This window comes from Poeciliopsis prolifica, unplaced genomic scaffold (genome assembly GCF_027474105.1).
Source record: "Poeciliopsis prolifica strain line A6 unplaced genomic scaffold, Auburn_PproV2 SCAFFOLD001, whole genome shotgun sequence".
NCBI lineage: Eukaryota > Metazoa > Chordata > Actinopteri > Cyprinodontiformes > Poeciliidae > Poeciliopsis > Poeciliopsis prolifica.
In genome coordinates, this window is record NW_026562376.1 from 11911457 (window position 1) to 11939447 (window position 27991).

General features: G+C 40.7%; 2 protein-coding genes across 5 annotated transcripts; one reads left to right on the plus strand and one right to left on the minus strand.

Annotated features, from left to right (window-relative positions):
- The first annotated feature begins 115 nt into the window (after positions 1-115).
- Positions 116-25364, plus strand: nfat5a (nuclear factor of activated T cells 5a). 3 transcript variants are annotated; one of them, XM_055029695.1, is made up of 12 exons: positions 116-443; positions 8128-8256; positions 12396-13011; positions 13136-13319; positions 14113-14303; positions 14396-14568; positions 14684-14818; positions 14937-14989; positions 15386-15518; positions 17255-17436; positions 17515-19585; positions 20113-25364. In XM_055029695.1, the coding sequence occupies exons 1-12, from the start codon at positions 371-373 to the stop codon at positions 20433-20435; spliced, it is 4263 nt and encodes a 1420-aa protein (XP_054885670.1). In that variant the 5' UTR covers positions 116-370; the 3' UTR covers positions 20436-25364. The 3 variants fall into 3 exon arrangements, with proteins under 3 accessions (XP_054885670.1, XP_054885679.1, XP_054885686.1); XM_055029704.1 differs by lacking the exon at positions 116-443 and adding an exon at positions 11713-11775 and having other exon boundaries at positions 8183-8256; XM_055029711.1 differs by lacking the exons at positions 116-443; positions 8128-8256 and adding an exon at positions 11784-11990.
- A 926-nt stretch (positions 25365-26290) lies between these two features.
- Positions 26291-27591, minus strand: nudt7 (nudix (nucleoside diphosphate linked moiety X)-type motif 7). Of its 2 annotated transcripts, XM_055029632.1 has the most exons (4): positions 27405-27591; positions 27117-27323; positions 26878-27036; positions 26291-26793 (listed from the first exon to the last, which is right to left on the minus strand). In XM_055029632.1, exons 2-4 carry the CDS (start codon positions 27285-27287, stop codon positions 26440-26442), a joined length of 684 nt encoding a protein of 227 aa, XP_054885607.1. In that variant the 5' UTR covers positions 27288-27323; positions 27405-27591; the 3' UTR covers positions 26291-26439. The 2 variants fall into 2 exon arrangements, with proteins under 2 accessions (XP_054885607.1, XP_054885598.1); XM_055029623.1 differs by having other exon boundaries at positions 27117-27591.
- Positions 27592-27991: the final 400 nt, after the last annotated feature.

Consider the following 27991-nt stretch of genomic DNA (forward strand, 5'->3'; position numbering starts at 1 on the left):
ACAATAACTTATTCAATATAAATGCTCGATTTTGTAAATATGATGGGAAGCTGTAGTTCTCTTATTGCAGCCACAGCGCATGCGCTACACACTTTGGGAGGCGGGGCTGCTCGATGGGCCGACCAACAGTAGTCAAGTGTGTGTTTGTGTGTGCTCGTTGGGCGAAACGTGTCTATCAGCAAAGACACACACACATTTGCAGATTACGGGATATTTTTCAGGAATTGGAAGTTTTACATTGGTTTCTCTGAAAAAGTTTCGATGCTATATTATGTACAGCGCGGAATTTGGCCTCTGAAGCGCAGGATTTATCCGACTCCGTTTCCACTGAAGACTCTCCGCTCCTCCTCCCCCTCGATGAAGCGCTGCGATGCCCTCTGATTTTATATCCCTCCTTACCTCGGATATTGACCTCAATTCCCCTAAATCTCTATACTCTAAAGGTAAGTTTTTAGTGGAGAAAGGCTTCCGTGGAGTCTCGGCTCCGATTGTGTGTATGTGAACGGCGGCCAAAATGAATGTCTTAACGGCTCATGTTAAGCTGCTAGCTAGCTGTGGCTAGCTTCTTTTCTGCTCTTAGCAAGACGAGCTAACACAGTTATCAGGTTGGTGGGCTGGAGAGCAACAACCTGTTTGCCACATGAGTAGAAAATCATTTTAATCTTCTGCGGTCGATTGAAATCATAAGATATCATCGTCATGCTAACATTTGGGTGCCAGCTAGTTGTTCGCATCACGATGGACTCATTTAAGAGCTAACGTAAAGCTACGTGAGGTCGATTTGCTGTTACTACATTGTTCAGCGGTTTAAGGTACTTAAGTCCTGCTCGGATTCTACACACCGTATATGTGTGTGCGTGCTGGTATGTACGTTCAACACTGAATGGACATTAAAGCTCTCCTGTGTATTCCTATAATTTCTGTTTAACGTGACAGACAGCCCCTCTTTTGTTTTGGTTTGCTCAGTGGAGCCGACCCAGAGTTATCCTCCTCCACATTCTCCAGTTTCAATGAAAGTATGAAGTCGATGGCCCCTCCAGGCTGCGTATAAAGCTGCCCGCTGGAGTTGAAATGTAATCTGCCTCTTAATGCTGGTGCACACGTGTCAGCCAACTGCTCTGTTATTATTAGGAGGGCGTAGCTGGACGATGAAGACCAACACTCTTCATCGTGTCTTTGTGTGATTAGCTTGGTATGTGGCTCACTGTCGGCATTTGGCTCAAGTTTTATTTCCAGGTCTGTGTTGTGTCAATCACCTCAAAACTTGCATCAAGAGAAATTATATGGATTAGTTTCTGGGAAATGGCTACTCTTGTGCTGTAGCATATTCAAAGTAAAGAACTGGATTATTTTTATCAGGAGGGAATTTTATTGAAATGAGCATATTTTGATCCCGAGATGATTGAAAGTCTTTTTGCTCTAATAGTTACTTAATATTTTAGCTTGCTAATTGACTGGTTTTTAAAGCAATAACTAAAGGTAGCTTTAATTTTCAACAAACACACAGGGGAATGTATTTATTTTATTTTTTTTTTAGCACAGGACATATTAAAATGTCAGATTTTTTTTCAACAGTGTGGTTAAAAGAGGCTAGCTAGTGGGAACAGTATTAAACAAATAGGCTCAAATCAAGAATGCAAATTTCAAGGCTTTACTAAATACCATACTGGATAAGCAGCGTTTGCCAGATTCTGAGTTGTGTTCTCAGCCGTTATTTGTCAGATACTTTTTTACATCTGAGGAATACAACTCGGAGACAATGGTCAGACATAGAGCCCCTTCAAGCTAAAAGGGTTTCGACCTTATATGTTTGAGCAAGATCTACTTAGACTATAATGGATGCTGACATGGATCCCGGGGCTGGAATAAACCGTACTTCATTCTGTAAAAGCATCTTGTCTGAGTGATGTTTACAGAATGTCGATGTTGTTTTGTCATAAGTGTACATTTCATCCTGTTAAACATAATGATCCAAGACAAAAAAAATAGTTGAGACTCAGACATTTAGTTTTATAAAGGGGGGATTATATATAACTCGAGTTTGCTTTCTAAAGCAAAGTCTGGCAGTCTCTCTCTGTTTGACAGGAAAGAGTTGAAGTCAACCCGCTGCTGTTGCAACCAAGGTAGTGGCTTGCCACAACAGTCGATTTATACCTGAGGGAAGGTTGGTTTGGCAGCTTGAGTTTGTGGTGTAGTGAATGACATATATCCTGCACAAGGAATCGAAAATATGCCAGGATCACTCTGGTGCAACATCTGAGGAGAGATGCTTCTCTACATTAAATTTTATTGGGTGGGGTGTGCTGAGACGGAACAGGTCACTGGACTTGGAGGAGGGTGGCGTGAACTGTTAAAATAAAAGTGACAGAATGTTTTTTGACATGGCCTATTATTAACAGAAAATGTTTGACACAAAATTGAAAACATAGCGCCTTACATAAACCTCTCCCCACCTCCTTTGGCTTGTGTAATGTCTTTTATTTATAAAAATGAACATATTTGTAATATTTAATCAACTTACTAGGTGATTTATAATCAGTCAGAAGCATTTTAAAGATGTCTTTATAACCACATGGTTGAGATGAGGTCTCTGCTTTTGAATCACACTGTGATTTTACACTTCAATCCCAGTTAGATATTAGTGAAGAATATCAGACTGTTATTCTAAAGAGGCTTTGATGTTAATTTATTATCTAAAGACTGCCACACTACTGCCTTTCCTGTCTGTTGATTATTAAAGTAGGACCACTGCTTTATAGCATCATGACTTATAAATATAAAAGCAATGAGGAGATTGGCAACTACTTTCTCTGCATCTGCGCCGCACTTAGTTTTTGAATTGAACAAACTGGTTTGACAAATAACCCGAGATATTGGTTGATCATAAAGGGGGAAGGAAGAGCCAAGATGTGAATGTCGGTAATGGTGTCTCACAAAATGACAAAACTGGTTTGCAGGAACAATCTATAAATAAAGGCTATGATAATAGTGTGAAGTATTTGCAAAAAGTTGTCTATTGAGTCTCTCAAGATTTGTGGTTTTAGCAACTAGTTTAGCCTCTAGTTCTTAAATATTGTTTTGCAATTCCACACATTGAAGGACTTAAACATTTATATGATCAACATTTCAAATTAACTTAACAAAAGCTTATTACTGACTCAATCTAAGTAAGATTTGGGCATGTGCAAGCAACAATAATTGAAGAAAACTTTAAAATGAGCGAATAAAAGAGCTCATTTGTGTGTTTTTCAGCAAGACTTTCAAATTTGCTTTTTTGTTTCATGTTTAATGTTGAATTGTGAAATCACAAGGCCTGATCACAGTAATGTTTTGTTCTTTTATTCATTCAGTAATGTTGCGGTTTTTCTTGTGTGCACAAAATCTCCACTCTCAGTCTGAATGCCAGACTTTCAGTCGCTAGACTGGTGTTTTTAACTGCCATCCAGTTAAAAAAGCCACTAAAAATATCTTCAGTGCATCTTCTGTCAGATAAGATCATTATTTTTAGTACAATGCTGTTTAGTTTTTAACATTTGTGTGTTCTTACACAATGCTTTGCCTGTATATGTTCTTCATGTAATTTTCAGACTGAAAACTGCTGAACTTTAATCTGTTTTTCATATTTTCCTGCAAATCTCTTTGCTGATTTGTTGGACTTATTCATTCAACGTTAAACATTCACCATCACAGTGAATGTTCTCACCCCATAAAACCATTACAGCTTCCACAAACTGTCTCCTCTGCTCATCTCTGAAATAACGGGATGCCCCTTTGTAAAACTGCTGCTTCCAATAAAGTCAAGTAGTTCTATTGTCTTGTCTTTTACTGATATTTCAGAAAGCAGTCAACATTTTTGTCCCCTATGAAATAAACCTGCTTTCATTAACCCCCACTGATGGTTAAGAGCTGCTATCTTAAGCCTACCCCAGATTTTGTCATCACTTAAAACCTTGGTGTTGTTACCCAACAAAACTTGAACCTGCCTGCTGGTGCCACATCTGTCCTGGCTTCCATGAGCCAACAGAAAGCTCTGTGACCCTGAAATGTTTAGGTGAGACTGCCATATGGTCACACTCCACAACATAACTGTTTATTTATATCTCAGTAACTGGGTGAGTATCAGAGTGGGAGTACGTGTTGGAATCGAGGTAGCAGAAGTGCTTATCCGAAATATCTAGAGAGAGGCTTTGTGTATGTGTAGGGAAGACAGCTGGCTACACATTCCATTTAGTACTAGGTTTCTCTGGATCTGCTTGGTATTAACATTTTTTTTTAAATTATTATTATTTGTTATGTTTCTCCTGGCTCAAAGTGAGACGAATGACGAAAAATCACATTCAAAACCAGTGAAGAAGCAAACATGTTTGAAATTCTCTCCAATTTGTGGACTGCAGTTTCTCCTGCCTTTAAAGCAGTTTCACGTTTCCATTTATAGAATACCTACCTCACAAATCAATGTGGCCCCATACTGGTTTTGGCACATGTAAACCAGCTCATGTGTGGCTTTACTTTTCTAAATTATGGAGATAATTACTTCTGAAAATGCTTAAATCTCACATTTTATTTTATGACTGTTTATTTTCTCTGGCAGTGAGTCTGATCTCTGCTTGGACCAGTTGACTGTTGAGAAATGAGAGATTGTAGACACTGATCAAAGCAAAGTATGTGTCCGTATTACATATTGTAGTCACATAAGCCAATTTCCTCACAATAGACCAAGTATAACGTATAGAAACTACTTTAAATTCCTGTTTGTTTCTAAACGTAGAGGTTATCAGTCTGAGAACCCACAACTGGATTTTTGCAGCAGTTAGGCATTACTAGTCTGTCTTGGTGGTAGTTAGGAGTGGGGTTTGTTGACTATTCAGAGAAAATAAAAGCGTTTCTCAGATGGGAAACGCTTTTATTTGCAACTAAAACATAGCCTTTTGTAGGAATCTAAGAAATTACAATTTCAAACAATAGAGGATTAAACCTAAAACTGCAGAGTGAATAAAAGGAAGTATGTGAAGTAATTGGAGATGAAATTGTTTCCCGTTGTCACAAGAGTAAAACTGGTTTGTTTTCATTGAGTCTTTTGGTTACAGCTCAGCTTATATAGTTAGTTATTTTAATTTTATTTGTAGACAAAAATGGGCTTAATAGCTGTACTTTATTGTTTGTTTAAAAGCAAAAAGAAAAAAAAGCGAATAGTTAAAAAAAAATGCATTCTTTGTAGCTTTTTTTTAATGAGTGCATTGTTTTTTTGCCCCCTGACTTACACTTTTGTTTTGCAAGGCAATCATAACTCTGCACTAAAGTAAGTTCTTGCTATTTGTGTTTTTATTTTTATTTTTTTAATTTGCAACTAAAACATAGCCTTTTGGTTCGTCCTTTCATGTAAGTTCTCCCTGACATAGCCGCAATCCTGCTGCAAAGAATAGAAACCGACTGATGTCCTTGTATCTTGGCAGAACCTCTGAGGCATGCGTAATGTGAGCAGCACATAACTATGAGATGACATAATTTAATTGTTCTCGGTGTAGGTTGAAGTCAAACCTCCGCCTGGGTGACTTTTCTGTTGCAGAGTATTGTTTTGACTGATCTCAATTTAAACTTTACGAGACGGCATTTTTATTTTCTCTTTTGCAAATTAGGCAACCACTGCAAATTCATTTGAGGAACGTCACCTTTATTTTGGTTTCATTAGAAATATTGTAGAGAACTGATTTTTAGCACTTTGTGCTGTCACCTCAACGTGACATTTAAATCCACTGTTTTAATGTAAATAAAGTCTTAATAACAGGAGGTTCAGAGATTAGGTCAAAAGAGGATTAGATTAAAGTTTTTAAACCTATTACATCCAGTATCTATGCTCTCCATCTCTATAAAGCTGCTATGGTTCAACAGTTTACAGACTTTTGTTTGGATTAAACAATGTTTGAAGATGCTACCACTGGTCACCTGATTTAAGTATTGTTATTTATGGACATAAGCAACCCAATCTGTGATGGTAAACCTCTCTTTGCAGTTTGTCGGTGTGTGCAAGTAGAATTTTGCATATTGTTCTCCATCTGTTATGGCCCGTTCTGTATTTATTACAAGCAGTGTTTGTATGTCAAATAGCAATGTTCAAATAGCAATGATTGGATAGAAACGCGATGTGATTTGAGGTTTTTCAATTGAGCTCATTCAATCATAAACCTAAATGTTGTTTTGCATGCAAAACGTCCCCCAAACCTGCAGGAACTACCACAAGGATGCCATCATTTCCTCTCAAGACATCTAATGCTTGAAAAGAAAAAATCTATAATGTGCTGCAGTATAGTTAAAATATATCTGAACTAAATGATTAGATTGACTCGTATATTCACTTTTTGAATAATAATGATGTTAAATTTTATATTTAACTGATTTTGAGCATTTTTGGCTTGAAGTTTCTTTGTTATGCCTAATGCTTTACCTACACTAATCCCAATTGGAATAAATTAATAAGCCTGTTTTGTATTCATTCCTAATCACACAGGTCTGGCAATAAAATAAAATAGTGATGTACTTGTGAGCAGAGGACCGGCTTGAACCCAGCGTGGAGTCATTTTGATCAAGTCAATCCAATAACCATGAACCTCCTCCTACAATGGATCACAGCATAAACAGCCATTCTGGTCCCTCTCATGTGATGTCCCTCTGTTGTTCCACAGAAGTATATCGAGTTCCTGCTATTGCACATGTTCTGTGTTACAATGAAGATTTTTGTTCCTCTGGCTGCTGCTGCAGCAAACAAATAGCTTCTGTGCATGTTTGAACACACATACAATAGACTTCAGCTTCTCTGTGCCAACGATTATAGTTTAGACTGAGGTCATGTCGGATTGGCAGTTAATCTGCAATGAATGCAGAAACAAATAAAGCTTTTAGTCATTTAAAAAATCATTTTATACAGTCATAATATGTTTAAACTAGTTTCACTCATTAAATTTCATTTATTTGTACTGGTCGGAGATTTATCAAGATTTGTTAATTATCCCCAATAAACATTCATAAAAATGATCTGGATTTCTGGCTTTCAAGCTAAGTGGTCGTCTCACGATCCTCTTCCTGTCCTGTAAAAATGGGGTTTACCTATTAGAGCCCAAGCATTAGCAGGCGAGCTTGATAAAACATGGCGTTCATTTTTAAAACATCCATATTTTCCTGCGTCTGAACTGTGTGGATCTTTGTGGGAACATGGCTGGTGATGCGTCCGTCATTTACGTCACAGAAGTGTGAGATCAAGTCTCCTGTCAGCGTTAAGACGCTGCCGGTGCCAAGTGTCAGATGACTACTACACATGTTGCCCGCTCCCAACGCGCGGTTGAAATATCAGTCACAGTGTTGATAGGTGCCTGTTTCTTAGCAACCGAATTGCCGACTGATGTGTTTATCAGCCAGCAAATGTAGTTTAATCCCATGTTATTGCAGAGGTTGGACATTTCAACTAGAAATTATACTCGAATCAAATATCATTGTGTTTCTTCTGCTGTTGTTGCACTGCAGGAGGCGAGCTTGGTTTATCAGTGTTGTGTTAGTGTTATCTGTAGGGTTTCTATTTCAGTAATAGATCCACAGAGTTCTCTCAGTTTGCAGTACAGAAAAGTGTGGCGTATGATTCAAGTGTTTTCAGGTATGGATAAAGTGTATGGAAAAATGTTTACATTTCCAGACTTATTCCCCAAAGTTCTGTCCATCCAGTCTTTTGTGCATTTGTTTTTCCATCTGTCTCTGTCCCTCGGTTTGTCCACCCACCCATCCAGTCGCCTGTCTATCCAAATATGGCAAGTTCCATATTTAAAGAAAATAACGCATTTGAAATTCATGCCACAAATTATTCTAATTATTTGGCTTTTGTAAAAAAAAATAAATAAATAAAAAATTAAAAATGTTTTAAAGTGTGAACTTTAAAAAAAAAATTGCAAACATATTTTTTGTGAAAATTGTTTTCAATTATCTTCTTGGTCTTAAATGGTCTTAACCCAAGCCGGCAGTGCATCCATCACCTGAGAGTGCAGCCTTATCGTCTCCAGTTACACCGTCCATAATGGACATTCTGATGCATGTTTTTCTTTCCACTGAACTAATGCATGTTCTCCTGCTCACCCTTTATGGCAGAGTCAGTATATGACCTCCTCCCCAAAGAGCTCCAGCTTCAGCCGTCGTCCACCCAGACAGACCCACCCACCATGAGCCAGAAGAGCGGGGGAGAGGCGGGACCTCCCCCCCCTGCAACGTTGGCCTCAGGTGAGATATCCATCCAGCCAATGAAAAACCCTGATCTGGAATCGGTTTTCCTGTTCCAATCTACTCCCTAAGTCAGCAGAGGCGAATTATGGCCTTGTGATTGTCTGGGGGGCAACTTCACCCTTTCATTTAAGGCCAAATTAGTTGTGAATAAACCTCTATGTTTTAGTGAAGTATTTATATTTTTAATATGTTTCGTGGTGATGTAGCATCACAAGGTAGTACTTAAGATTTATTCTTATTAATATTATCCAGTTAAATTAGAAAATATCTGAAACAATTGTCTTTTAAATTCATCACCTAGGCCTGTTGGGGTTTTTTTGTTTTTTGCTGCTCCACCAGCCTATTACTGTAACTAAACTGTGACATTCTGGGTTTTCTAGCAAAAGACAGAATGTCATGAATTAGTTTTTGGGATGCTGTTTAAAGTCAGAATTTTGGTATTTTGGTTAGATGATGAAGCTGTTATGACATTTAAAACCAAGTTGACACTTATTCCATAATGCCCGCTATTAAAACCGTTGGAAAGTTATTTCTCCTATAAAAGCTGCTTTCCTTGATTGGTTTATATCTCAGATCTATGGCCGCATTCGTCTTGAATAGAGTTGATGCATGGCACTGCCTTAGCAGCAGCATGGGAAATACTTAGCTTTTGAAGCAGCTGGATTTGCTTTGGATTTACCAAATCATAATGCAACTAAAGTAATCCATCTTGCCAGACTCGGAGGTCTTGTATATTTGTTCCTGAAACTCAAAGGTTTGAGCCCAGAGAAATTATGAACTGGCACCTAGAGGGGGTTTTAACAATCAACACACTACTTCCAGTGGATAGAAAAAAAACTATCTACAGATCTCTGTTAACATGATTCAGGATTTGTGATGTAAAAACTGAGACTCAGAGATTATTTCATATCTTTTTCCACCATTAACAATTTGTAACCGGTACAACTCAATTGAAATCTTCTTTATTTGTTGGGGGAGTAAAATAAGATGCTTGTATAAGTGTGCACACCCTCAAATATTTTTTCGAAGCCTCTTGATTTTATTACACTGTTTTTGGGTGGGAGTGTATCAGCATGGTACATTCTGACATACTCCTTGCAAACACTTTTCAGACATGCCGGATTGTCGGGCATCTGCAGATCCAGAGTCGCTTTAGGGACAGAGCCTTTCCAAAACGTTGCTCTAACTCCTTAGAATCCTTTCTTTCGATGGTTTGGATGTTTCCTTTTGGTTAAAAGACAATGTTTCTCTTCATCCTAAGCCTTCTAACAGAAACCAGAAGGTTTTGTGCCAGCAATTCTGAAGAGAACCAGACACAAACCACAATGCTGCCACTACCATGTTTCACTGTTTACATAGTGTTGTTTTGGGAGACTTCATAATTTGTGTTTACAGATTTTGGCCAAAAGTTTATGAATTTTGTTTCAAAAAAAATTCCAGCTTGCCACCCCAGGTCCCAAACACATAAAGAATACAGGAGATGTAGTATTAGTACTGCTACAAGCCAGAGAAGCCAAGAGAAACATTGGTTAATTGTAAGGAGAGACACACATTTGGTTATAAGAGGATGTGCACAGTCATGCGACCATATTATTTGGGTTTTGTTTTATATGACTCCTGACTGCTTTTATTTATTACTGGTTGTATCCAATGTAATATCTCTAATTGGTTAAACTTCACAATTTGAGATCTTCACTGAAATATCTTATTCAGTCACCTGAATGCTTGGCTCTTTCAAAAAATTCACATAATAGTAAATGGTAATGATATATTTGGGCTTCCTTAAGAAGTATGTTGTAAGTTCTCCTCTGTTTACCGGAAATTGAAGAATAGATAAAGATCATTGAGTTTCCTTTTAGACAGAAATCAAATCTATTTATTTACATCAGTTATAAAATGCAAGTCTCAGTGACTAATTTACTGCGACTGCTGTTAAGAATAAATTATAGCAGGTCCTGTGAATCATTCCAATTGATGCTTACTTTAAACATGGTAACATTTGGAATTAGATGGGGGTTTTTTTTACCATTTCCCTGACTTTTTCTACATTTTAATGCTTCTACTTTTGATTTTGTTATGTTGTTGCTCAAAGCTCTATAAACAGTTGGAAGACATAAACATAGCACAAATGGTAATGAAATGTCTGTTTAGTTTATGATTTCTTTGTTGTAAAATGCTTCTTGGCAATACATAATAACCACTGGAAGCCTGTTCATGTCCGAGAATACAAAATGACTTTGTGGAACTGAGGGTCAGTATCTCTCACTAATAAAATAAAACTTGTCATTGTCGGGCTAATGCCATACAGAGTTAACCAGGTGAGATTTGGTCATCCCACATGTCCACTGATAAGCGCCAAGCACTTTTGTGCTCCACGTTGATGACACTGGGATGGATGACCTGTCTTTAGGTCAACCATCTATTGAACACCTGTTGGATCTGCTTGGGCGAACTGGTTCTGCCAGAGTGACCAACAGAAACACATTAGTTGTTTTGTTTTTAAGCCATATGCTGGCTAAGGAATGGGATGGTGTCTAACATCAGTGTGTGACCAGAATGTAAACATGGTGCCAGGCTATTGGGCTTCTTCTAGATATCACTGCATCAACTCTTTGTTAAAGGAATGACTTGTTAAATTGTGTATTGTTTTTTTCAAACCCAATTTTGACATCAAACGATAGTTCAAGTGGAATAAGCAGTTTAATTTTATCAAAGAGAGATTGAGAAATCTTTCAAGAGTTTATTGACATACTTAACTCTACTGCTCAAAAAAAGCCATTTAAAAGGACATAAACAGGTTTTCCAGCATTGTAAGATTTTTTTTTTTTACCAAGAATCATAACAAAGAGCTTTTAGTGCTAAGCATACATTTGATGCCTTAGCATTCATTAAAGAAACCCTCTGCTCCTGTATATTTTTATTTAATTTTATTTGAATGAAACTATATCCTTTCTTTTAAATTACCCACTTTTCCTCCCAACTTTTTGAATAAACATAAAGGTGTTTTCTTCTGGTGAAACCGTCAAGTTGCCCCTTGGCAGTCACTCGTTTTGCATTTTTACAGAATAAAAACAGTCTGATCTTAAGTCATGGTTTAGGGCTGCCAACATTTCCTGCAGCTGCGAGGGATCTTCTAACAGTCTGACGTAAAAAGCAAACTAACTGTGTCAGCAGTCGTGTCGGAGGGAGCGCTTTTTGTGCTAATGCTACCTTATCACTGTCCTGTCTGGCCTAGCTGGCCCTAAGCAGCGCTGATCAAAAGCATGACTGCTGTAATGTCTCACAGATCATCATTAATAAAGTGCACATGCTTTTCAGTGTCTATAAACGGTCAACTTCCAAAGCTACTCCTTCCTTCAGTGTATTCACTCATCCAATTTAGTGATTGACAGAAGATGAGTCTTGAATGATCAGCTCTCTTGTTGCTCATTGGCTGTCTCGTTTTTATTGCAGGAAGTTCCCTCTGAGGCAGGGAGTGTCTGCATATAAAATGGTCTGCAGTTCACTGCTCCATAGGTCAGAGGCTTGTTTATTCTGTCTCCATGGCTACGCTCAGTCCCAACCAAATCTTCCAATTGGCATGCACAAACTACTGTTTTTTCTACTTGAATGCACATTGCACAAACTGTGATGTAACCCTGGCAATTCTTTTTTTTTTTTTTTTACTTTTTTAATTTGGCGCCACATTTATCCAGCTTGCAAAATTTGGCTGTACAAGAAAGTTTGACCAGGTTTTGTTCTGTTTCTTTCTGGCAATGTGTATGTAACAATTTGTAGCTTGCTTTTGTTTTTGTAAACAAAGCATGTCAGTTTTGTCACATTGATTTTTTTTAATTGGGAAGGTTTTTTTTTTTTTTTTTTTTTTTTTTTACAGGAATCAAACAAATAAAGAAAATGAAAAACATTGTGGGATCAATAGTACCCTTCTCAACTTTAACTTCAGATTATTTGATCAATGCTTGGCAGCTCTCGCATGCACAGTGAGAGTGTAAAACCGACAAACGGTCTGTTGAAATTAGAGTTGGGAAGAGGGGAAATCAGAACAAATCATGCACAAATTCAGCTGCTTGAATGGGACTGCTAGCCTGCTCTGTGCTGGACATCTGTGCTAACTTGATCTGTGTGTGCTACCGCAGATGCCACCTCTTCCACCTCCAGCCCCTCTGCCTCTTCCTCCCTGGCCATGGGCCTCTCTACCTCTCCCTCAGACCACCTCACGGTCTCTCAGCACCTCCACTCCACGGGAGCGGACGGGCCCGGAGCGTCAGAGATGCAAGGCATGGAGGCGGCCGGATCGGCGCCCAGCAGAGGCGGCGGCGGAGCGAACCCCACAGGCGGAGACGGAGGGACTAGCGTGCTGTCGGGGCTGGGCGTGCAGCAGCTGCAGAACACGCCGTCAAAACGGAGGCCCGTGTTGAGCATATCGCCGCCACCCGAAGATCTGTTTGACGACAGCCAAATGTCGTGCCAAGAGGAACCCGTCGTCGCCGCGGCGGCGTGTCCGGACTCGGAGCACAGCAGCAGCATGTGGGCCGACGACTCCGTGTCCAACTTCAGCATTATCAGCTCCGTCTCGTACAATGACAACACGGAAGTGCCGCGGAAATCCAGGAAACGGACCCCCCGCCAGCGACCGGGCCCCAAGCCGACCCCTCCGGAGGACAGCATGGACGTGTTTGATGCGGACAGCGCCAAGGGTCCTCACTTTGTCCTCTCCCAGCTGAGCACAGACAAGACCAGCTCAATTGCAAGGTGTGGACTGTCTTCAAACCTTATTTCTCCATTTGTAATGATGACTTTAGCTTTGCAGTACAATAGAAGCTATTTCTTTTTCTTTCTGTTCTGCAGCAATTGAATCTGTGCTTTTATCCTGCAGCTCTCTCGATTCAGGAACTGCAGTGAAAGGTGGCTCACTGTCTGCCCAGTTTCCTCAGAGGAGTGACGGGAAGGAGCTGAAGATCCTGGTGCAGCCAGAGACCCAGCACCGAGCCCGGTACCTGACGGAGGGCAGCAGAGGTTCTGTTAAAGATCGCACACAGCAAGGATTCCCCACTGTCAAGGTCTGATCCCAAACATCCTCAGCTAAGTGTTAAACCAGAAAGGTTTTGAAAAATGCTTAAACTATTATTCTGAATCACTACTCATGACCATCCTGATGGTAATTCTGTATTTCGGCCATTTGTTTCTGTTAATAATGATGGTTATTGTTTACAGTTTATCACAGTTTTATTTCTCAGGAAAATAAAATGTTAAGACTACAAAAGATAATTGCTAAAAAAGTTGACAGACAATGGATCACAGTTTTTGAATGTGTATAGTCCCGGTTTCACTTCAGTATTAAAATACTGAAATACTTTTCAGTGATATTGTTAATTAGTAATGCACTTGTAATATTGATAAAATTATTCTAAAAGTTAGGTCTGTATGCATAAAGAATAGATCAATCTGGAAACCAAACAATAACATTCAAAATTTTGCAGCTACAACTTTCTTTTTAATAGAAAACATAGGAGTGTCATCGGAGGAGATCCCAGGTTAGGAAGCACAGGAAAAATGTAAAATGTTGCCCTCAAAAACAAATTGTCTCTTTAGTTTTTTTTAAGGGCTTACATTTGTCTTTGGGCTCCATAAGTGACTCTAATGCCAAAATAATCGAGTTGGTAAAATGTGGATGGGATCATTTAAAAAATGGCTTAAAGAATAAAGTCCTCAGACTTTTGTTATTCAGTTTACTTTTCTTTTATATATTCAAATCTAAATCAAACGTCATGGAATACGTAAGAACCTGCTGAAGCTTGATGTATCCATTCGCTTATTTTCTCTTCTTTTTTATTTTTTATGCTCTGTCCACAGTTGGAAGGCATAAGCGAACCAGTGGTTCTTCAGGTGTTTGTTGCCAACGATGCGGGCAGAGTGAAGCCTCACGGTTTTTATCAGGCGTGTCGGGTAACGGGACGCAACACCACTGCCTGTAAAGAGGTGGACATAGACGGCACAACGGTTATAGAGATCCCTCTGGAACCCAGCAATGACATGACACTAGCGTAAGAAAAGATGGTTTTATTTCACACCGAGGCTCATAATGTTTGTGCGAAGTACGCAGGGCTTATTTCTCCTCTTCGTGCTGCGTCTGCAGTGTGGACTGTGTGGGGATTTTGAAGCTGCGTAACGCAGACGTGGAGGCACGAATCGGTGTGGCGGGATCCAAGAAGAAAAGTACACGAGCCAGGCTGGCCTTCAGGGTCAACATCCCCCAACCCGATGGCTCAGTGCTCACCTTGCAGGTCCCCTCATCACCCATCCTCTGCAGTAAGTTGCCAGGCTTTTTTGTTTTGTTTTTTGTTTTTTGTTTTGGGCCCAAAAAATTTTTTTTTGATTAACTTAGGAATATCATCCTAAAATCTTTGACTCTGTCTCCATCCAGCCCAGCCAGCTGGACTCCCAGAGATCCTGAAGAAGAGTCTCCACAGCGGCTCAGTGAAAGGAGGCGAAGAGGTTTTTATAATTGGGAAGAACTTCCTCAAAGGAACTAAAGTCATATTTCAGGAGAACATTGCAGGTACTAAGGACCGTTTATTGGTGTTTCCAGGTCTCGTTTTTCCATTTCTGATCTTTTCTGTTTGCATTTTTAATGAGTGACGAAAAATGAAAAACAGTATTTTCTCTCGACTCCATAGACGACAATTCCTGGCAAGCTGAAGCGAAGATTGATACGGACCTTTTTCATCAGGTACATGCAGACTGATAATCCTAGATATAGTGCCTTGCAAAAGTGTTCGTATGCTTGCATTGCAACCACAAACTTCAATGTTTGATGGAAATTTATGTGATAAACCAGCAAAAGGTATCATAAACTTGTGTATTCACCCCGTCTATGTCAGTAATCCTAAATGATCCTGGAAGAAATCTCCCACAAAAAATGCATCAACAATTGTCCCAACACTTTACAATTATGTGCTACTTTGTGTTGGTCTGTCACATGAAATCCCAACATTGAAGTTTGTGGTTGAATGTACCACAATCAGAAATATGCGTGGAGCATGAAAACCCTGCAGGACACAGAATGTTTAAATGTTTGTACCACTCATGTCTGCCTGTCTCTAATGTAGCTGACCTTGTATTCCAGAACCATTTGGTGGTGACCGTCCCTCCATTCCACAGCCAGTCCATCACCTCTCCTGTGTCTGTGGGGATTTTTGTGATGACCAATGCTGGTCGATCACACGAGGCTCAGGCTTTCACCTACACTCCAGAATCAGGTAGAACAACTACAAAGCCATGCAGTTGCCTTTCGTATGCTCATATAGTTCATCTTCTCACCTGTCTCTATTCTATTTAATTATTTTTGTAAGATGTGTGGCATGACTTCAACCTAAATATGATCAAAACAATGTCAATGCCACTAAGCGAAAAAAGAGAAATAACGACCCGGGGCCACGTTGCTGTGTTTTCACTCCGTTTCTGTTCATTGCTTGTATCTAATAATAGCCATGGGAGTAATTTAATTACACCTTCAAATATGAATTGGCACCTAAACCCTTGGGGTGTGCCAGAATTATGTCCATAAAACCTTACAAAACTGTTTTTAGGCAGATTTCTTTTACTATCAGGCTTTAACAAAGACATACTTTTTCTTCCACTTAAGTGCAGCCAAGAAATGCCACGGCTGATCACTTGACAAGAATGAATAAATATTTCATTATCAACAACAACAACATTCGACTCAGACTGCAAGCCAAAAGCTAAATGAACATTGGAGCTGTGTGTGTCAAGTATTTAAAAATGGAAAGGAAAAACATGAATTAGTGATGCACAAATCACAACGCATGAGTCTTGCATAAAAGTATAAAACAGTTCTGTTTGAAAGATGTGGTTCTGTGGTTGTCTGAATTAATATTATTGATTGTTTTATCTCCACCAGAGATAAAACAATCAAGAAATGGGAGAAAAAAAATTTCTTACAGTAGCAAAGTGCATAAAGATGCCATTTAGAGTTCATGCATTGATAACTTACTATCTCCTGTGTAACAAGCAAAGGAAAACAGTCGGGTACAGTAATTTGCAACGGGCAGAAGAATTGCCTTCAAGAAGTCTGCTTTAAAAAAAAAAAGAGCAGTCTGATATACTGAGTAACACAAAAGAAATGAGAGCTGTAGCAAGACCTGAGACGTTTACCCGAGATTAAATTAGATCATGTATATTTTATAAGTTAGATCGCTGAGGCTTACTCCCTTACCCTAGATTTAAACCTTCCTTCTGGGATAAATGATAATACAGCTTTTGGCTTGAGGTTATGGAACAGCTGCAGGGGAATGGACAGAGAGAGCAGAGACTAACAGGCAATGATAAAGAGAAGCATATGTGAAGGTGAGAGGGGGAGGGTGAAGGTAGTGTGTTAGATGTTAGTGAGCTGTTCTCACCTCCACAGGACCGGCGGTTTTCATATTGCTGCAGAGCAGAATCTGTTCAGATGCTTTACAACAAAAATAAAAGGACAAACTCTTAATCTGGCTCCACAAATCATTTTAAATTAGTTCACAATGAGCTAATCATGATACAAGTGATTAAACAGCATTTTATAGGAACTGGTCATAAGATGGGTAGATGCTTTCTATGGTTGTCTACTGTCACGCATGTGTTGCTGTCTGATGGAGAAGTTTGAAGGGGAGGCTAAACTAAGCTCAAATTTTACAATTAAACATGTAAAAAGTGTGGAGTGCTTATTTTTTTAATTAGCTGTATTTATGCTGAGATTAATTTACACACACAATTCACCACAATTTTATTTAGAAGCATCCAACTGAAAAAATACTAAGTAATACTTTTGAAATTTTTATTTTATTTTATACATTTTTATTTTAATTACAGAAAAACACTTTTCAGTTACGCCTTGGTGTCGGTCTGTCACATAAAATAAACAATAAAATGAACTGAATGTGTGATGGTGTCAGGAGATTGAAAACTTCCTCTAAGCTCTGTTTTCACTCCTCGGCAGATAATTCAAGCGGCCAGACGGTCAAAACAGAAGGAACGTCGCTGGTCAACACCTGCATCTTTGACGGTCAGATCAAATCCGTGTCCTCGGAGCAGAGCGACTGCTCTGGCCAGCCTTCCAAGCGGCAGGAGGACACACCCATGGAGGTCTCCAGCAACCCTCAACCCACAGATGTTTTCAAAGTAAGACATTTTTCTGTTTAAACTTTTATCTTATCTCCATCAGTTGGTGATAACTTTCTCCGCGCTCCCTCCACTTAGCCGTCCCCGGACCCTCTGATCTCAGTGCAGCAGACTCTGGAGCTAAACTCAAGCCCTCATCCAGGAGGGGAAGCTTTCGAGAGCCCGATGCCCCTGCAGCCTGAAGACGTTGAGCTTCCCCAGGCGCCCCCCGTCTTTCCCAGCCTGGAGTCTCTCAGCACCATCCAAAAGCAAGAGATCTCTTCTGCCACATCCTTTCCCGTGTCGGGGGACACCACCATCCCCCCGGTGACGCCAGAAGTCCCCCAGCAGTTCCTCAGAGACCCTCAAGAAAGCCTTTCTCCGGAGAGCTCCGATAACAGCGGGACCATAATGGTCGTAGCCATGCCTCAGATGGCGGCTCCTGCTCAGCCGCCACCGCAGCAGACGCAGGTCCCCCTGTTTCCCCAGGAAGGAGTGGCCCAGTTGGAGCGGGCAGTAAGGGAGCTGCAGGCTGGAGGGACCACCACCCTGGAGCAGGTGCTGGAGGTGGCGGTGGCGCAGCAACAGCTCAACTCCGTGCTCTACAACCCGACAGCGTCGGCAGAGTCCTTACAGCAGCATGTCCAGGAGAACATGAACAGCCTGCGGTTGGGCAACTCCGATAGCTCCCTGTCGGCACAGCAACAGATACAAATGCAGCAACAGCAGCAGCAGCAACAGATACAAATGCAGCAACAGCAGCAGCAGCAACAGATACAAATGCAGCAGCATCAGCAACAAATACAGCAGCAGTTCCAGCAACAGCAACAAATCCTTGAAAACCTGCAGCAACATCAGCAGCAGCAGCAACAACAGCAGCAGCTGCAGCAGCAGGTTCTCAACAACATGCAGATCCAGCAGCAGCTCATGCTGCAGCCTCAAGACCAACAGCAGCTGCAGCAGCAGCAGATGATGGAGAATATCCAGCAGCAGCAGCTGCAGCAAAATCAGCAACAACAAGTCCTGAACAACATCCAACTCCAGGATCAGCAGCAGCAGAACCAGATCCTGAGCAATCTGCAGCAGCAGGAGCAGCAGGTCCTGGAAAAACTGCAGCAGCAGCTACAAGCCGAGCTGCTGCAGCCCCAGATTCACTCCTCCCCCCAGGCGCAGCAGCCCGTCTCCCTGCTGCAGCAGGCGGGAGAGCTGCTCACCATCCAGACCAGCTTCCCGACGCCGCCGCCATCCCACACGTCTCCGCCACAGCAACTCTTCCAGTCGCCGCAGCCGCTGGCCGAGACCCAGAACTCCCAGCAGCAGGTGCAGGCCGCCCTGCTCCAGAACACGCTGACCGTCCTCTCCGGCGGCGGCCTCGGGTCCGAGCAGCAGCCCACGGGCTCGACCATATTTCTGTCCACCAACCCTCAGCCGCAGCAGGCACCGCAGCAGCCCCAGCTGGCCTTCATCTCTTCCATGGAGACGTCATCCAGCCAGCCCCAGCCCGTTTCCATGTTCCAGAACCAGCCTCCGACCCAGCTGTCCCAGCCAATGGAGCAGCAGCAATCCCCGCAGCAAAACCAGCAGCCGCCACAGCAGCTCCCGCTGGGCCAGCAGGGCACCTTGTTCCAGAGCATCCCAAACCACTCGCAGGCCAACGCCGTCCCCCAGAACCAGATCTCTCAGCCCCAGCAGACGGGCCTGCTCCTCTGTACTTCAGATCTGCTGTTTACCACCCCGGCTCAAGCCGCGCCCCCCATCGCAGGCATTGGCGTTGGAATCACCCAACCCGACACAGCCGAGCCCATGTCGTTCCAAGTTCAGAGCTCCTCTGGCAGCAACGCCGCGCCCACCGCAAACCAACAGCAGAGCCTGTTCCAGGAGCAGCAGCCCATGCAGGTGACCCCGAGCCCCAGCCAGGTTCAAAACAGTCAGCCGATGAAGCTGTACATCCCACAGACGTCCCTGTCAGGGCTGCAGGGGACCATTGGCTCCCAGGAGCTCAACACCGAGGCGGCAGCTCCAACTGCAACCATCTTTGTGGTGCAGGGTGGTGTTGGCGTGGTCGCCAGCCCAGGCCAGCAGCCGCCAGAGCAGCTGTTCCAGACCGCAGTGGGCGGCACCGTAGCGCCACAAGGGCAGCCCAACCTATTTGTGTTTGGCATCCAGAATGGTGAGACAGTTTTAATCTTTTTTCTTTTTTTTGAAATCATTTTACCAGCAGACTTTGTCGTCATCAGTGGTGAAGATATGTAACCCTAACTCTAACCCTAGCATGTGATTGGTTAAGGACAGACCGGTCTGCAGGAGTGTTACCCTGCCTACTCGCTCTGTGTGCAACACAGGAAATGTTTTTCTGCCATAAAAAATGTGTCCAAAATATAAATGTAATCTTCATTAAACAAAATATAGAAGAACTTTTCGACAGCAAACCATCAACTAATTTCCCCTCATAAATAAACAGAATCATTATTGCCTTGCATCTCAGCAGCAAAATGGATCTTCTTCACCTGAGAAGTGAAATGCTGAACATCCTTTGAGACAGAAACGTTCAACACATTACATCAAACATCTTGCATTACAAAATCACCACTCTGTAAAACCAGAATCACCTGAACTTTATGAAGCTTTTAAGATTGTTGGAGTTTTAACCACAGTTTCTTTCTTAGTAAAAATGACTCTGTTCTCTCTTTCCCTCAGACTCATCCCAGTTGCTCAGTTCTTCTGGACCGAACCTGCCTGCTCAGACCCAAGCCCAGAACTCCAGTCACATACAGCCTCTGCTGGATCAGCCCATGCCCCAGGCCGCGCCCGCCATGCACAGCAATCTGCAAAACACTCTTCAGGCACAAATGCAGACCAGCCTAGAAAATGCACTGCAGTCAAACACCCAAACTCCAATGCAGACCAGCCTGCAGACACAGATACAGAGCAGCTTACAGAATCAGATGCAGGCGACCATTTCTGCAACGTCTGGCATGGATAAAATCGAGGACATCCTGGAAAGTCTGCAGAAGCAATGAGACGGGTCGGGACACGTGTGGCTTAAAGTTACATTTCATCAAATTGGCAACGGTGGTGTGTTGGTTTTTGTGCCAGTGCCATAAAACAAAACAAAAAAAAATCTTAATGCTTAATAACAATACGCCCTTTTACTAAAAACCCAAATTATGAGGTTTGACATGATTTTTAAAAGGTAATTATTAATTCATTATTCATTTTAGCTATCGTTCATTACTCTTGAATTGTTGAATCCACCTTTGTAATTACCCATCCTGCAAGTTAATGAGGCCCGGAGTAACTGCTTCATGCATTAATGTAAAAAAAAACAAAAACAAAAAACTGCAGTGTTTCTGTTTTGTGCTTAGATGATGTGAGCCTCAGAAATGATGCAACAAACCCGCCAGGTGTGGGAGGAGAAAAAAACTGGGATGGGATAAAGAATGTCGGCCACTTGGAAACATCTGCGGAATAGGAATGGAATGTCAGATAAAGGCTGAATCTCATTTTGTGAATGTGTGAACTCTGAGGTTTCATTTCACTTCAGGGTTTCAGGCTGTCAATCAGAAAACTTTAGGATTAAATGTAATGTTGCTGAAATGGCTCGTGATTGAAGACATCTTTGGTTTTAGTTTTTGGCTTTGAAAAATTCTTTCAATTTTCCTCAAACTGCGGATTTGTACCTCTACAAATCCATGTATGTTGAAATGCTCATTTCTTTGAGAATAAGGATGTGTTTTTTTATATTTGTTAGTATACATTTGTTCTGCATTTGAAGTGTCTGATGAAGAGGACAGAAGCACAAAGCTATCAGTTTTTTTACTTGAACTAGGCATGGGAAGGGATGAGATTCTCACGGTACAACCTTGAATGTCACATTTTTACAATATTTTTACAAAAATGAATTTCTTTAAAAATATATTCAAACTGCTTCTAAATGAATACATCTTTTAACTGTTAATTTATCTAGTCTCAAGCAGCAACATAGACTAGCCATCTTCTAAATTTAGTAGCAGCAAAATATTATTCCTCGTCATTCTGAGCGCCGACAGCATAAGTTCATATTGGTTTCTCGGACCATTCAGGCTATCATTTAAAAAGAGCCTTAGCTTAATGAAAGAGATTGGTGACGCTTCTACAGTTTCTACGCTATGACTGGAAATCTCCCCAAGCTGCCTGAAATAGTTTTTTTATTTTTAAGAGAGAGGAATGAAGTACTGGGGTCTTCTCTCAGCAGGTCCAGCCACTTAAAGCTCAATTAGCTAACCCTGCTGTTAGCTGTTTACCAGACATGCTGGTCATACTTTGCTAACTGAAGTTTTAAAACAGAATTACATAGTAAAGGTGATAGGTGGCTGAAATTATTATTTTTTTCTTTCCTTTTTAAATTTGTAGTTTTTAAATAAAAATGGTTTACCCTGATGCCTCTAACTGACCCATGCTTATGAAAAAAAAAAAAAGAAATAAAACTTCTCTTTAAAATGTATTGTGAACTTCATCGGGTGCGAGGGGGAACATTACACAATCACAAATCAGGTTCAGCCTGTTGAATAATGTGACTTTTTGTGGACGCCATGCAGTGTTTTCATGTTTCGGCCTCATCAGTAGGTTTGTGAAAGCTTTCTGGATGAATTTTCAAACATCATTCATGTGTGTGTTGTGTTCAGTTCTTTTTTCTTTTTTTTTTTTCTTTTTGATGTGTTAGTAGTTTTTACCAATTAACCGTGGACAGAAAGCAGCTTTCCACTAGTGAAAACAAGAGTGTTGCGTGGTTTTATAAACATTTTATCTCAAGCACTTTATGACCTCTTTGTGTAACCCGCTCCTCCTGATTATGTCCGTCCACAGCTCTGTAAGGAACAAGCTGAATTTGTACACGAGAAAAAAAAAGAAGGCAGTTGTCTTTGTATCGATGAATACGTTTTAATCAAACATTTTCACATTTAGTCTTTTTTTTTTTTTTTTTTTAGCAATAGCGTTTATATAGAATGTCAACTTACTGTTCAAGTCTCAGTGGCCCAGTCAAAGCCTGTCCAGAAGCAGCCATTCCCACTAGAACATTGCGATGTTTCACTGTTTGGTTCAGTGGGCCTTTTGTGTTTTACACCATCGCCATCTAAGATATTCTTTCATCTTTTGCTCTGAAATGAAGGATTTGCGTTCAGTTCTCCTTTTTGTACCGATTCACTGCAGACTGTTTTGCCATTTGTCTCGTTTGCGATGTTTTTTTTTGTAGAGCGTTCAGAGTGGCACCGGATGAAGTTTTACGACTCGTCTCTTTCATACTGAGCGAGGGCTCGCTGTTACTTAGAGGCCGAAGCTCCTTGTTATCTATGGTGCTATGTACAGGAGCACCTCTGCTGTGACGTTAACCATTTCTAATAGCACTGGCTTTGTTTTTAACCATGTCTGCAAAGTTGAGTCCACAGCGCTGGCTGTTTGTTGTGGGTTCGGACCGGAGCGCAGCCAGGCGTACCAAAGCTCCCGTTGTGATTCGTCGCCATCCGGACACCCTCGTGATGTTTACTCATTTCTACAGATGAATGCAGCTCTCCCGTGGAAAGCAATTCAGCAGATTTACAAAAGACAAGAAAATAAAAGGTACTTTCCACCAATCTGATGCAGTGCATGACTCGGGGTTCCTACATTTATGCAGTCTGGAAAAGATTGAAATCTCAATTCTGTATTTTCCAGATCAGCATGAAAAATTTTGATATTTCCGGACTTCATTCCTTGTCCCATTGCACACGTGTTCTGATTCCTTGTGTCCATCTGTCACATTTTTTTATCTGACATTCAATCTTAAATCCTTCCTTAGTCTTCTTTCCTTGATGCCTTTCTTCCTTGTCTCGTTACTTCCTTCCTTTCCTTGCTCTTCTTTCCACTTCCTTCTTTTTCTTTAATTCTGTCTTCCTTGGTAAAATCCTTGGTGGCTTCCTTCCTTGTGTCCTTTGTCTCCTTGTTCCTCTGCCCTTCCTTCAGTACTTACTTCCTTGCTCAAAACGTTCCTTCTGTTCTTCCTCCATCGTTCCACCGTTTTTTGTTTTATTTACCGGTTTTAAATCAAAACGCATAGCAAACATTTATGTTTAAAAATGAGTCTTGAAAAGTCTGAAATTTTTTACACAAACATTGTGTGGGAACCCTGATGATTTTTTTTCCCATGCAGATGACACTGCTTTGCTTTCCATATTCAAAAGTAGCCAATTTGGCATCATCAAAAAGCCAATTTTTGATAAATATTCAGATGTTCTTACACCATTGGTCATAAATGCATTTTGTTTACATCGTCATAGTCATATTCTTGTCCTGCAGCTGTTAGTGATCCATTTTAAAGTAACTTATCTTTTTTAAAATTTTGTATCCATGTATCAGTGTAGAGTATTTTTGTAAAAACTAAGCTTTTTTTTTTGTGGTTTTTGCTCATGGCACAGGAGATATCATTGAGATTGTGCTTTTCTTGAGATGAAGCGCAGGTTTACTGTGAACTGTTTGAAGTTGAGAAATATAATCAAGTGGACATCGTTATTGATTTTACCCCAACTGTGCAAACCTTATGACGTGTGGGCAAGTTGTCTTTTTCATTTTTTTTTTTCTTTTTCATTTTTTTTTCAACTTAGTTTTCATGTCATGCATCTCAAATGGCACTTTGACTCATCCATTTTACTGTAGATCAGGTGAGAGCGCAGCCACGCCGTCTCCAAGCATTCCGTTCCTCTCGGTCAGGGGAGATTTTAAAAAGAGCACACGATGTTGTGGAAGAACCGTGGAAAGGTTAATGCCTCTTAAAGCCATACCAACACAGAAAGCCAACCTGTGACTTCGCTTTCATGAATGTAAATTTTACCTCATGGTGTGGACACCTGGCTTGGTCTACATCTGACATCGGACCAATTACCATTTTAGAGATTTTTTTTCTTTTGCTTTGTTTTGTTTTCTTCTGAGGCGAAGGGAATAGAAGTGGGTGTGGCACCAGCTGTCATTCGTGTCTCCATTCATTAGTTTTCTGTCGGATGGTGATTTGGTTTCATGTCCAGCCCTTCACATTGTCCAGTGAGCCGGTATATTTAGGCCTAAAAAAGAAAAAAACAGAGAACCTTGTTAAATATTGATTCAACTGTGGCGAAGAGAAGAGAGCACACACACATCTTTGCGTTATGTCAGAGGGCAGAGGGAGGCTTGTCCCTTCAGTCATGTCGGTGAATATCCATGTATATTTAAATGTGAAATATACTGCAGGGGTATCTTGAATTTCAATTGTGATGCTTTGAACAGAACTTTGTGTGCCTTGACAACTTAACCATTGCTCTGCTGTGTTTACTGGCGTCCCTTTTGTGTCCCTGCTCCTTGTCCTTTTTATCCTCTCTGACCCGTAATCATTTCAGCAGTCATAAACATAGCTCATACTGATATATTTTCTTGTAATTTAGTCGTCGAGATGTGTGATTTTTATCAAAATATTGCGCAGCTTCACATTTCTGTAGTTTTCTGTAAGTTTTTTTTTTTGTTTTGTTTTTTCATGCCTCATGAGATTTGTAAGTGTGAGGTAAAAGGGACAAGACGGTGGCGATTGTTTTTGTAGAAAACGTCCTGGTGTTGGTGTGCTTGTCAACATTTGTTGATGTGAAACGCTCGATCAAAAGGGGCAGCCATGATGAGGTAACTGTTTGCCAATAGCGTGAGCTGTACCTTGTGCATAATCAGTTTGCTCACTTTTCCTAGTTTGCTTTCGACTTCACATCCTTCAACTGTTCTGTTGTATCAGTTTTGTGTAGCTTGAGCTTTAGTATCTTAGCCTTAAGACCCTGCAGTAAGGATAAAGGTCAACCCCAGCGTGTTATACATTTGAACTATTATTAACATGTACTTTGCCTTTGTCTGGACATTTGTATACTCTTCTGTTTATATCTGTAATCCTGCTGCTACATTAAATGAATTAATAAAAATTTAAATGTCTAAGTTTGAATTTGTAGCTACTAGCCACACTTTTCTGTCAAGTCAAACTCGTGTAAGATACAGTTCACCACCTAGAAGGTGAGGTACTATAGTCAGTTTTGTTGTGAATTATTTCATCTGAAACACTCCCCACCCCAAAAGCAAACTCTTCTGATAAGATTACTTTTAAGACATGATGACTCATGATAAAATGGGAGTATTTTTCTCATATTACGGCCCATTAAGCAATTTGAATACATCAAGATACTTAAAGAGGTCATGTTGCCTTATCCTGAAGAAGAAATCCCAAGCAGACAACCTAAGAGAACAGCAACAAGATATTGAAATTACAGCACAACCCAGTCCTCTGATTTATTCCAATAGAAAACTTGTGTTTGGGTGGCATCACATTTCTCTGTTGATGTGAAACGCTCAACAACATTGATTTTTCTGATGCAAAATCAAGAAATGCAGAGAAACTGTAGCCTTGTTATTCTGGGCTAAAACACCATCAAATGTTGGCTCAGTATTTTGGTGTTGATGCAATACATGATTGAGTTTTTAATGCGGATATTCTTTGAATAGCCCAATGTTGGTTCCTGTTGTGTGATGAATTTGAAATATTTATTTATGTTTTGGTTTGGAATAATGTGCAAGGTTCCCATTTCATTTGCATTTATAGAAACTATATTAGCGCTTTTAAGTAGAAACATTTTGAACACAACTATAATTAACCATATTCTTTGGTTGTGTGGTGTTTTTCTCAGTGTGTTCTGAGGAAAACACTTACTGGTGTGTTTTAGGTTGTTTGCTTGGGATTTCATGTACCATTATTGAAATGGTACATAAAAACACTTCACGAAAAAAAGCTTTTAGCTTTTAAAACCTTAATTCTCAGCTGAAATGCATATGTTAATAGGTTTATTAATGAAGCAAAGTACAGCACTGGGAACCTTTTTTTATTAGGAAGCATTGAGATGTTTACTGGTGGAAACAAAAGTGCATCATTTTTTTTAAACATCTGGTGTTTAGAAATTGAGAATCATATTGTACTCTAGCTACAGGAGTTTAGAAGAATTACATCAAGTGCAATCATAGCTTACTCAGTTTTTTATGCAGAATCTTTTTGAAAAAGGCTAAAGGATCCACAAGATCAAAACCAACATCAAATTGAGGCTTTTTCTTTAGAGCGAGAACAGCAACCAATGTCGCCAGCATAGCCGTCAGTCCAAATATGTGATACTGGGTTCCTGAAGTAGGGTCTCTGAAGTAAAATGAGTGCAGCGGTCCAGTCATCCCAGCAACACCATGGGTAACGTAGTGGTCCTTCTCTCTGGTGAAGAAGTCCAGCGGGACAGCGAACACGGCACTAACCTCTGATGGGTTTGGGGTTGGAGTAAATGTTTCCTCTATAAAACCAACAACAGGGCTCACCAACAAGCCTCTCTGTGGAAGAAGATGAATAAATCAGAGAAAATGGTGCATCTGGTTCGCTGACACAAAGTGGATTAGGTTCAGGTACTCCTCTACCTTGCTGAAGACTGGAAACAATGTGCAGACCACCTCCACCTGATCAGGCGGTAAGCCTATCTCCTCCTGTGCCTCTCTTAGGGCTGTTTCAACATCATCCCGGTCACTGGGGTCTCTCTTTCCACCAGGAAAACACACCTCACCAGCACCGGTCCTCAGCTACACAGGTGAAAGAAGGTCTGGCATGAAGCTGAAACTGAAAGACGGCATTTATCCTCCACAGAGACGTCACAGGTTACCTCCTTTGAGCGTAGAGTCAGCAAGGTGTGCAGCTGTCCTCCTCTCACAAACAGGGGGATCAACACTGACGCTTTAGGAAGGACGGGAAGATAGGAGAACTTTTCTCCAATGTCAAACCGCTTTAAAGTGGCTACTGTCTCCTCTTTTAGATTCATAGTGGTACCATACATTAACGCTTTTCGACCTGCGACGAAATATCTTAATTTCTGTAAAACAACAAACATGCCTTTTTATGGCTTTAATTAGTTTCCATTTAAATCAAAGGAGTGGAGTTAGCAAAGATTTACCTCACAAGCTACGAGGGTCCACAGTAGTTGACAGCTGCTACGACCAAATTGTATTGTATAACATTTGAATATATACTGTTAAAGTAAATACCTTATTTCCAATTAGGAAAATATTTAAAAACTATCATTTTGAATAAACATACAACGCGAATTGACGATACACACAAGTTCCGGAAGTCTGTTCACCTTGTTGGCGTGCGCAGCTAACGCCGATTGGTGCTTTCTTCGAAAGACCCGCCCCATTTTTCTCCAAACAACAATCCACCTCACCTGACAGAGGAATGACAACCAATGATGATAGAGCACGGTCTTGACGTGTCGACGCCACCCGGTAGAAACGATACGTCAACGCGGTTGCCATGTTGTGAGTGGCAAGAGTTCCTAAAAATGTTTACAAGCCAGGTGGAAGACTGATTTTTAGATATAAAATTAAATATTTACACATAATGAATTTTAATTATTTATGTTTGGTATCCAGCTGTATATTCTCAGCTGTAATATAACAGTCATGTTATAGTAGAACTGATTATGACCACTTAGACAAGTTAACCAAATCTACAATGCACTTAAGCTGACATTATTTTACC